Genomic DNA, 11,417 nt, shown 5'->3' on the forward strand with positions numbered 1-11,417 from the left:
TTTTCTTGTTTAGTAGAGCAGGTTTTAATCTTGAGAAGACATAATTTTAAGGGACCTTTTTTATGAAATGATAGAGAATTTAAAATATTTTACAGTAAATGAATTTGGCCATTGCTGCACTATGGTACATCTCTGAAGTGATTTAAAAGTATTGTAAGTTTTGAAAAGGTCCAGAAATTTCTTTTGACAGAAGCATGGATTTCCATATTTAACTGTAGAGCAAGAATTCTTGATTTGTATTTACAAATTAGCATGGAAGGTTGACCATATTGTTTTGCATTAATGCAGTGAGTTAAGGTATGTAATGGGTAGATATTTTATTTAGTTCTACCCTCATTTTTGGACACAAAATGAACCATTAGCTGAAGATTGTGAAGGTAGTGTTCATATTCCGAGTTGAGAGTATTTGTTAAAATATCTGACACTTCTCATGGGTGTTGCATACACTATAGGTGCACTAATTAGAGATAAATGAACTGCTTTAAGTTTATAAAATTCTGAGTTATAGTCATTTTAGGTACCATCAGTTGTACTTCTTGATACTTTATAGCTAAGTAAAGTAGCCCCGAGACTGTGCATTATGAGAATTTATCATTGTAATTTATTGTTTTGTGAAGGTTTGACTACATATAGGATATTAACATTTATAGCCAGAGTACATTGGGTACAAATGAAGCTTTTCGGTCTATTTCAGTTTAAGTTGACCTGCTGGAAGGTGTCCTAATGACAGCATGCTTCCAGTAACTAAACAGATGTCAAATATTAAACTTTTCATTTAGAAGAAGACAAACATACTTGTCATGAATTTACTCGGGGACTGTTTGACTTCTGTACAGGTCCTCTGGTCTGCAAGGCTGTAGAAAAGGCTCCTTTGTACCAGCAAAAAAAGTATGAGTGAAAAAAATTGTTACAAATTTTTTTTTTTACTTTGTAATTTTTTTTCCCATTGATTTATGGAAAACAAAAGTATGTTGTTAAGTTCTGTTTTTTATTGGTCTTGTTGAATTAAATTTTCTTTGAGTACAATTACAGTTTTTTATACATAATGATCACAGCACAATGTTAAAATACATAATTACAGTATACAGTATACAAACTGGAAGATTACATTATATGCCATAATGCACGATTATAGCATATGTCAAAATGCAGAATTACAGTATATATATTATGATAGTATACATGAATGTCTTTTACTGTAATCTGAAAGTGTACTATGAAGATAAAGGCCCATAAAAACAATATGTACACATTGCAACCATATATTTTGAATACCAATATGTACTTCTGTATTCCTGATCACTGGTGAATTTCTGGTGATCGGGAATGCAAAAGTATTATTCGAAATACATGGTTGCAATGTGTACATAGTATTTTTATGGGCCTTTTTATCTTTATAATACATACTGACAGCATAGTAAATTGAGTCTGCATAACAATTACATGCTGAAAAGTCTTCTCACATATTACAAAGCATGATGATGTAATCTCATTATCAAACCATTTTAGTCATTAAAACCATATTTGAGGATTATGGTGAAAGTGACAGTTCCAAGATTTCATCTTTCTTCCAAGTGAATAGTACTTACCCACACAGAACAGGGGACTAAACATCTTAAAACTATGAATTATGCTGTGATACTCAAATTTAGTTTAACAGTCAAAACTGCAATCTTGTGAAAACACCTCAAGTTGAATTACTGAAGACTATTTAATTTGAACCTGGGCATTAATTTACATCAAATATCTATGTTAACAAAAATATTAAGAGCAAAGTCTTTTACCTACAGATAAAAATTGCAAAACTGCTTGAAATCGAAAAATTTTACATTAATGTTGATGCACAAAAAATGGCATAATCACTTGAAAGTGGACAATTTCACAAAACTTTAATGCAACAAAGAATAATATAAATTTCACTTCCAGAAAGTTTTTCAAAATTACTCTTTTTTTTCCTGAGGACAGCCAACCAACTCTGAAAACACTAACAAAATCACAGTAAATTTATCTTCAATAAACTCTGAAAAATCTTGAGAAAATTACTTGTCTAAACACCATTTTAGTCAAAGTCTTGGTCAAAACGAGAACCCTTGTGGTCTCTTCTATGTGAGATCCTCACTGGCTTAAGCTCTACTGAAAATGTAGATGCTTAGAGAAGAAATTGCTTTTTTTTTTTTTTTTTTTTTTTTTTTTTTTTTAAAATGATGCCAATTTGAATAGGCTTCAAACCACCAGCTTCTTCACGAGGTCTGAAATACAAATAGTTCTCTAATCAGCATTTTTGTGCCTCAATTCTCACATCTAAATCTGCATACAAAACACTGGTTTTCTGTAATGGCAATGAACTGGCCACTTTATACACTAACTTTCATCTTGAAGCAGTTTAACCCCTGAATTCTTCAATCTGATTAACTAACCTAACAAATAAACTTTGTGGTGTCAAGATTCTAAACAGCTGAGAGAACCAAAATTAATATCTTTCAAAACAGTGACCAACACTTACTGTGAAAAAGAAATGACTGGCTAAGTTTATATGATTTCCTAAACCTGAATGGGATTTGTGGGAATCTGAAATTCCATACTTTCACCTATCAATGATCCTCAACAGTAACAGTAACTACTGGACAATGTTGGTTTGGTAATTTTTCAAATTGATCTTCTTTTATATTAAAATTGCACCCAACTTGAAAACAATGAATAGTTCTTGAACCACAATGCCTTTTGACTTGTTGAAAGGGTTTTCAGAGTAGAAAAATCAAGTTTGAAACAAGTGGAGAGAAAATGGACTCAACTGGTACAAATTATGTACTGTGCAGAGCATATTAAGAAAGTTTGTAGATATATGGAAGCAAATTACCACAAAGATAATGTTGATTTTCTGCATGGTATCTGAAGTTTGTAGTAAGGAATGGATCTGGTAATTCATACCAATGCAATGGAAGAGGTTATGGCAATTCAAGTACTGTGACTGTAATTCTCATAAAAAAACTTCAAGTGGGAGGTTTTAAAGTTGCCTTAGATAAATAAACTAAATGCATTTATTTTTTCTGAGCAAATTTAGTGTACTGCTTAATGATATCATTTGCTAAATGACGAATTGAAGACAGCAATTCATGTTTTGCACAGATGAGCTGTAACAACAAATTACAGTACTGTATAATTTCAAATTACGTTAGACTCAAGGGTGTTAATATTGTGCTAATGAAGCTGATTTTAACGGAGAGAGAGAGAGAGAGCCAAAAGGGCATTTGTAGTTTGAGATTCTTCATAATACTGTACTGATGTCTTTTGAGCAATTTCTTCTCCTAACATTCACAGAACACATAAGGGTACTTGTGCATGTTTTGGCTTTTCGTTTATCCTCAAAACTGAGATTATGTCAAGTACAATATATCAGTCAAGGTAAAATAGTTGAAGAAGCTAAGACAGCTAGTTAGGAAGAGACCTAATGGATTGGATATAGAGCAAATAACTTAAAGCAAGCAACTCTGCTACAGACCAAAGGACTTGCAACAAAGAGGACATTCAATGCAAATAGGAAAAACTACATAACAGGATGAGAAATTCAAAACCTGAAAATAGGGGGAAAGAAAGTGTCAATGAACTAAAATTTCTCCAGGTAAAATGGGTGACATGGCAAGTACTGTATTTTTTCTGCCATTTTTTGTTCAACTTTCAACTGAGACAACTTATTGACATTAGATAAGACTTTGTAATGAAACATTAGAGAAGCTTTATGTTACCTTAAGTAGTATATGATCCTAATCACAAAAAAATACCAGAAAAAGGAGCTAAAAAAACAATAACAGGACCAAAGCCAAAATGACATAATGCCAAAGTCAAATTGCACCCATCTTAAGAGCAAAACAAGATGGATATTTTAACAAAACACAAGTAAAATCCCCCAGAAACAAATCATTTGTGGACATACAGATAACTGCTCTACATTAAGCACCTGCAAACTAACTGGGTGTGGCTTAAATGGAAAAGAGACTTAAGAATAATTAACCTTCACAGGACGGAACTGGGTGTGGCATAACTGGAAAAGAGACTTAAGAATAATTAACTTTCACAGGACGGAAAACAAAGTGGATTGGAAAAACGACCAAAGAAACGGAAGATTTTCATTTCCAACATAAGCAAGTTTAACCAGACCATTGCGTTAATGAGGAAAACAATTAGAATGAAAAATAAAGCCAAGGAAACTAAAATCACATAAATTATAACCCAAAGGACACAAACCTTGGATATACAGTATAGTAGTGAATGGGATGTCAGTTTACAATAAGAATGAAATTACAAAATACTAAAGGGCGCATCCAAAGACTATACACATATAATTATAATACAGAGTATACAATTTATGTAAACCACCATCTTCAAATACTAAACTTGATTAAACATTTGTTATGTGAATGTCTAATATAATCAGCAGTGGCTTTTAAGCTTTGGAAATATAATGCTCAGAGAAATTTTGTCAGTAGCTTCAACATTTACAAGTAATCAAATTATAAACTTTTTGAAAAATTATCATTTAATTAGCAAAATATGAAAAAAAAATTTCACGTAAAAACAAACCTTTCGGCCAGCCCTGTGAAAGCTGATAGTCAGCTCAGTGGTCTGGTAAAACAAGATATCTCTTTTAAAAAAATGCCTCCTCTTGAAAATGTTTGTCCTCATGGATCTTCACAGATGGTGTCAATGCCTTGCTCCTAAAACAACCTGTAATAATAAAAAAAAGAGGCTTTCAAAACAGTCACAGTATTTGTACAATGTTGAACTTAATATCATTCACAATAGGCAATCATCTGCATGGAAAAACAACAAAGGCCATTAAATTTATCACAACTAACTTAGTATAGTTATCCAGTGACCCAATAATTTTGAGTGTATTAGTGGAGGCTGATGTCCAACAGAAAATTCAATTTAAAAATGTATTAAAGATAATTTGATTAAATCACTGCCTTATATTTATGCCTGTCAGGGTTACTAACTGACTTTATCTCTTGGCTTACCTCATGAGGGTTACATTTCTCCCACCTCCTGACCACACAGCCAACAATCTGAAAGCCTAAGAGACTATGCCAGCCTCTGAACTGTGGCCCTCCTGCCTTAGGATAAAATAACCTGGCCTGAAGATACCAGGAATATTTTTCAATATTTAATTCAACTGTCATTGTTATAGTTGCTGTGTTTGTAATCATTCTATTTAAAATGGCTGAAACAGAATCTCAAAGGAACCAGGTGTATGGACAATCCACCCCCATCCAGGTCAGGGCACAATGCCCTAGGTTAGGTTAAGTTAGGTTGTATTTAGTTTATTGACAATTTTTAGCAAAAAAAAAAAAAAAAAAAAAAAAAAATGTAGTTGCTCAAACTTAAACCTGGTTTCAGTTTTATTTCTCATAAAATTACAAATCCTCTGGGCCAACCCTCTAATAGACATCTACCTGTTATATATATCAGTTTAGCCCTACCATTCACGCCATTTTATTGGCCATTACCTAACCTGACCTTGGGCACTTTGCCCTTACCTACATAGCTTAGGTACTAACCAAACTATTTCAGCTCTGCTGAATACTTTAGTCAGGTAGCATCAAATACTTCACAATGGCCAAAAATACCTTAAATCTTCATAGAACAGTGGGGAAATGCCCTACCCCGAGTCAGGTTGGGGTACAATGCCCGAGGTTAGGTTACGTTAAGGGACCCAAAGTTAGGTTAAGGGACCCCAAGTTGGATTAGGGAACAATGTCCTTCAACAGAACAGGCTATATATATATATATATATATATATAATATATATATATATATATATATATATATATATATATATATATATATATATATATATATATATATATATATATATATATATATATATATATATATGCAAGGACACAATGCTATCAATGGCTGACCACACTAAAATCCACATTTAATTGACAAATAACAATTTTTCTAACACTTACGTTTACTTAACGTCTTCATCTAAGTAACTCACGTCTATAAGAACAATATGACGCATGATCGACGTCTACTTTTGGCGAAATTAACGAAATATATAACTCGACTTCAGGTCTACCATATTCGACGGGAAGAAGCCAATAAGGATGAATGACAGGAGTTCCAATAATGTCGCCCTGGATTTGGGGCCAGTTCTGGGAGACGTTATACCGGACCATTTTTCGTTTATTTGGGACATTTTAAAAGTATTTTCGAGTAATTTAACGGTATGAGAACTTTTAGAGATATAATTTATGGCATTTTACGTAAATTTAATGTTACGGCGTTGACTGGATGTGTGGATCCGTAGAAAGTGACGTTAACTGAAAACCCCCCGACATGCATGTTCCTAAGTTTCAAATATACAAATGTCCGAGGTTTTTTTCATTGCGTTTGATTTGCTTCTTGATAAGTGGGCCAAAAAGTAACCTTTAAAAAAAACATAGGCTCCGAAGAGGTAATCCTTTCCCGGGAGAGCCTCGACGAGGTAATTCTCACCCCTTGAGACTTGTCAACAGGGCGCCATTTAAATTGTAGCCTATTATTTGCCAAATGGTTTCAGTTATTCACATACAAACACACCTACAATTTCTATGAAATAATAAAAAATAACAAGACAAAAACTCATATTTAAAACAATTTAAAGCCACTTGGTTCATTATAACAGGTTTTCATTTTCTCCAGCTGTCAAAAGGTGACCTTGAAACTGACGTCTTAACTGCTAAAGTGATGCTACAGTGAAACTACAGTGTGATTCATATAGTTACCCTCACTAATAATAATAAAAATAATAATATTAAAATATTCCACACTTAAGGAGGAGAGGGTTGAGATGGTATCACTCCTCCTTCCACCCTTCGTAATGTAAAATCCTTATATGAAGAGAAATATTTGCCCTAGAGCAGAGGACAATGAATGCATAATTTTTTTTTTATAATTTGTAATAAATCTCTTTCATAGTGGTTTACATTTCGTTTTCTTAATTCGAACAAATTATGAAATGGAGTAGTTTCATATCAATACATAACAACAACAAGAGTGAAAATTACAGGTGTAAAACAACGAAATAAACAAACATGAGGAAACCTGCCGGTCGCTGCGAGGTCCATACCCTAGCGTTATCGTTAGTTCATAAAAAAGACAATTGAATTTACTTCAAAAACAAAATTTCTCAGTGAATAAAAAGGTCTGAATTGTTTCTCCTTTGGTTTATTCAATAATCTGGAAAACATGAGGAATCGATATTTACAAAATCTTCCTAGGACTATCAACCTATAAATGATACACAAAATATCTTATATCCAGCTAGTCTATCATTTATGGTTATTAACTGTAGAAAATTGAACTGCTGGACACAGCAGAATATACAATGTCTCTATAAAATTTAAATTATATTTATAAGATACAAAGCAATAACTTGTAGGAATTGCAGCCTTGCGAACTTTATGGAGTAATTTCAAAGACACTTTTCCATAAAAACTCCTTCACACACAGGATTTTTCACTGAACACAAGATTGCCCGAAAATTTATTTACCGATCTATGCATAAATCAGTGAATTCAGTGTAGATTATGTTAATTTTTCTATGTCCAAATAAAGAAAACAAAAAGAAATGACACAGTTTGGATTTTTTACTCGAAAGTTTTACTCGCTTGAAATGACAGTGTAAGTTTTATCAGAAATTTCACTTTCTCACACACACACACACATGATAAAACAGATTTTGTTTTCAGCATTTGCGTGATATCTGTTTTATATCAATTGCCCGTGTATAAGCGTAATGACAGGCATTTTACCAAATCTGTCCATGCGTCAATATTTTGTTGTTGTTCAAGCTCTGTGAAGTGACTCGGAGCTTAGCGTGACAACAAGGGCCTGACCCAAAGGTTTGGTTAAAAGTTAATCAGCTGACTTGCTGGCACTTTCCACGAGGGTCTAACCTTGTTCCCTGAAAGGAAAAACAATAATTACCTTATATATTATAGTGAAAGCCGACTAGATCAGTTAGAAGACTTATAGTGATTTAAGTCATCAGAGTGATTCATATTTTACATGACATAAACTATTCTGATTACAAATAGTAATTCCTCTTTTGTTGCAAAACTTTCCACCTGTTAAGGATTATGATTAGAATCTAGCCTTAGATATGCAAAAAAATATTTTTATCGGTATGTAATTTACTGTTAAAAGTAATTTGCTGAGAGCATTTTAGGGAATAATCAGACACAAACCTCAGGGCAGGAGATTCTCGGTGGACGAGGAGCCGTGTTACCTAACGTCCCAGCATTCGTTCCACCGTGACGGTCTCGCTCTTGCGGAATGAACTTTGGTCGACACTTGTAGTTATAATCTCTCTTAGCACCAGGCTTACAGGCGCTTAACAACGGCGCCTGAATAATACCACCCCCTTCAAGTTGCCGTCTCCCCCTGTGCCGGAGATATTTGGGCAATGTCGTTTCTGAAGAGGAAGTCTGATTTTCCTTCTCCTCATCCTCGTACACACCACTGTCACTGTCAGTTTCACTGACCCTGTGAGGCTTAGTTCTGACGGCACCGTCTGAATCACTTTTTGTACTGCGATCACGAACACCTACGGAACTGTCACCGCTTCCCTTAACTACGGGTTTTCTGGAATCCATCGTGACGCCAGTGACGCCGCTGGTCTCCTCGACGGCAGTGATGTTTGAACTGGTGCCACTTGCAGTAACTAAAGTCGTGTTTCCATCGCCAGGTGGCTGAACCGTTGGCACACGATGCGGCAACTTAGGATTCTTCCTCTTGTGGTCGCGGTCGGTCTTGGTGCCGTTCTTAGACTTGTTCGGTTTGTTCCTGCCTCGTCTTCCTCCGCGGCCGCGATTCCTTCCGCGGTTGCGCCGATGCTTCTTCTTCTTCTTCTTCCTCACTTTTGACGAACCTCTGTTTTTCTTTTTGCCTCGTCCTCTTTCCTCCCTCGGGGACTGCGTCACTTCCTGGACAACAACAGGCAAAGATGTCTCTGGCTGTTCAACCTGCAAGAATATGTTCTACTTTATTTCTTTTCTTTATTGAGAAAGTATAACGTGAAAGACATTACAAGATCTCTTGAAATCTTTACATCATTTTCAGTCTTGAGCCCAGTGCATCTATGCAACAGTTTGCCATTCTCCATACATTTCATTACCCTAAAGACATTCCATCTATATAAAACGGTACATTTTAACTACTGCATTGTTTCTAGAAGTTTTCTGAAGTTTTTTCGTTATTTAATTAGTCGTACGTTTTGTTTACAAAATTAAAACAGGTTTATTTAGATGTCACTGGACGAAATTGCAGCTTACTGAACTGATGAGAAGTCCCACCACAGTATGATAGCTAGACGTTCTAAAAAAAAAAGCATATTAATCTTATTGTAAACTTTGAAGATGTTACATCTGTGAGAAATGCCACCAAAGCAACATGATTTTAATAATGTTATAAATATATAAAATGAGTAACTGGATATAACTGCTTCTTTAAAAATTAAAAAAATATCTTTCACTTACTTTCACTACTTCTCTACCCTTTGAAGTTTCACCCCTCCCAAGGGAAGTCGTGATTTGCTCCTCCAGGTGGCTCTGAATGACCTCAAGCAGCGTACTGCCTTCAGTTCCTCCTGAACTGGACTCCGCTTTCTGATCGTGTTTTCTGCCTCTTCTATTCACTTTTGGCGTTTTTGCATTTTTGGCCCCTTTCTTCTTCTGACTGACCTGTTCTGATGAACTTCTCACCGACTTATCTCCATCCGTGGCGGATCTGCCTGTGCCAAATATGGACGAAAGCAGAGGCCCTGAATCCGTTTCATCCCCAGAACTCGAAGGTGTCTCAGCAACAGTGACTTTATCAGTTCTCTTATCGCCCTTTGCGCGGGATGTCCTGTTGCTCTGGCTCCTTGATTCACTTTTCTGTCCTTTACTGTGATTGCTTCCCCTCCTGTTGCGTCTGTTGATGACCCACCTCGGTACTCTGGGCTTCATGAAGGGGTGGAAATCTCTCGCTATATCTCTCGTGTCAATGAAGGGGACCGCCATCTCTCCATCTTGCAAATAATGAGGGGAAGTCAATGACGGATGGGCGTCCCTTCTTTTGCGCCCTATGCCCTTCACCTCCAGTGCCCAAGTTGATCCATTCATTATGATATAGGATACCTGCAAAGTGGATCGGAAATAATATTTTACGGTTTGGCTGAAGGTATAACATCCTCTATACCTTTTAATCATTCATCTCACTGCTATGGCGCATGCGCAGCTTTATGTTAAACACTAAATGCAGACATTTATAAAGATATGATTTGAAAGCCTAGGCTTCTCTAGTCAAAATGCACTTCTTAAAAGGAATTTCATGAAAATCTTAAAAGTACGATGATACCCGCCTCTTTCTAGCCTTTATTTAAGAATCTAAATTCTCTGATACATTTACCAAACAGCTGTTTGACTACCTGAGTGATATTACTGTGAACTTTCTTTGCCAAAGTATTTTTAGCTATAAAAGATGTAGATAAACTTGCAAGTCGTTATAAGTGTATGACATTCAAGGTACACACTCAGAAAACCATAGTCACACGCTCGCACAAACACACATACGTAATATGTGTATGTATGTATATATATATATATATATATATATATATATATATATATACATATATATATATATATATATATATATATATATATATATATATATATATATATATATAATATATAGAAATAATTAACACACAATCACGTGTGGACCAGAAATAAATTTCTGACTCGCATCAGGATCGAACCCAGGTCTTTCAACTGAAAGGCAAGGGCGCTGCCCACTAGGCCATACAAGTCGTAAAAGAAGTTGGAACCTGGGGGCCTCTTTCAACTGAAAGACCTAGGTTCAGATCCTGATGTGAGTCAGAAATTTATATATGTATATATATGTATATATATGTATATATATACTTATATAGTATTTGTAAGATAAAAATATACCTGGTAATGCGGGTATTGGTGATCCTGGGTAGCTGGGTATGACATTTGTTGATACATGTACGACCTTCTTGGACGAAGCAGCCCAGCCTCCAACATGGAAACACATGATGCCTCTAACTTATCAGAGTCAAAACCAAACCTTTGACCTTTCTTACATGGTCCTTGCTAAAATAATAAGAGAAGAAAACCCTTTTTAGAGCGGCATAAAAACGTTTCTGATTTCTTGATCTTCCTTGTTATGCTTGTGAATTTGCTAAACCTTTATCGTGACTGTTAAGAGTTTTAGGGAATGTATTTGCTAAAACCAGAAGAAATATTCAGAGAATAATATACGTTTGAAGATCTATGTTTTAACAGTGCAAATTGCTCTTAATATGAAAGAGGTAATTATATAAACAGCTGTTACACTAAAACAGAGAATCTACTGAA

General features: G+C 35.0%; 1 protein-coding gene and 1 long non-coding RNA gene across 7 annotated transcripts in view; both read right to left on the reverse strand.

The window, feature by feature from the left end:
- Positions 1-969: 969 nt before the first annotated feature.
- On the reverse strand, positions 970-6,643 carry LOC136832484 (uncharacterized). 2 transcript variants are annotated; one of them, XR_010851236.1, is made up of 3 exons: positions 5,973-6,134; positions 4,579-4,722; positions 970-2,249 (listed from the first exon to the last, which is right to left on the reverse strand). It is a non-coding gene; the product is annotated as an uncharacterized lncRNA (long non-coding RNA). The 2 variants fall into 2 exon arrangements; XR_010851237.1 differs by lacking the exon at positions 970-2,249 and adding an exon at positions 2,256-4,009 and having other exon boundaries at positions 4,068-4,722; positions 5,973-6,643.
- A 556-nt stretch (positions 6,644-7,199) lies between these two features.
- LOC136832485 (uncharacterized) overlaps positions 7,200-11,417 on the reverse strand; it is a 161,907-nt gene continuing 157,689 nt past the window's right edge. For all 5 annotated transcript variants that reach the window (XM_067093366.1, XM_067093367.1, XM_067093369.1 and 2 more), the window contains 4 exons: positions 10,989-11,153; positions 9,528-10,169; positions 8,238-9,014; positions 7,200-7,954 (listed from right to left, as the gene is read on the reverse strand). In XM_067093366.1, coding sequence (XP_066949467.1) covers positions 7,910-7,954; positions 8,238-9,014; positions 9,528-10,169; positions 10,989-11,153 — 1,629 coding nt within the window. In that variant the 3' untranslated portion in view covers positions 7,200-7,909. The remainder of the gene's footprint in view (positions 7,955-8,237; positions 9,015-9,527; positions 10,170-10,988; positions 11,154-11,417) is intronic.

The sequence above is a fragment of the Macrobrachium rosenbergii genome, chromosome 50 (genome assembly GCF_040412425.1).
Source record: "Macrobrachium rosenbergii isolate ZJJX-2024 chromosome 50, ASM4041242v1, whole genome shotgun sequence".
Classification (NCBI taxonomy): domain Eukaryota; kingdom Metazoa; phylum Arthropoda; class Malacostraca; order Decapoda; family Palaemonidae; genus Macrobrachium; species Macrobrachium rosenbergii.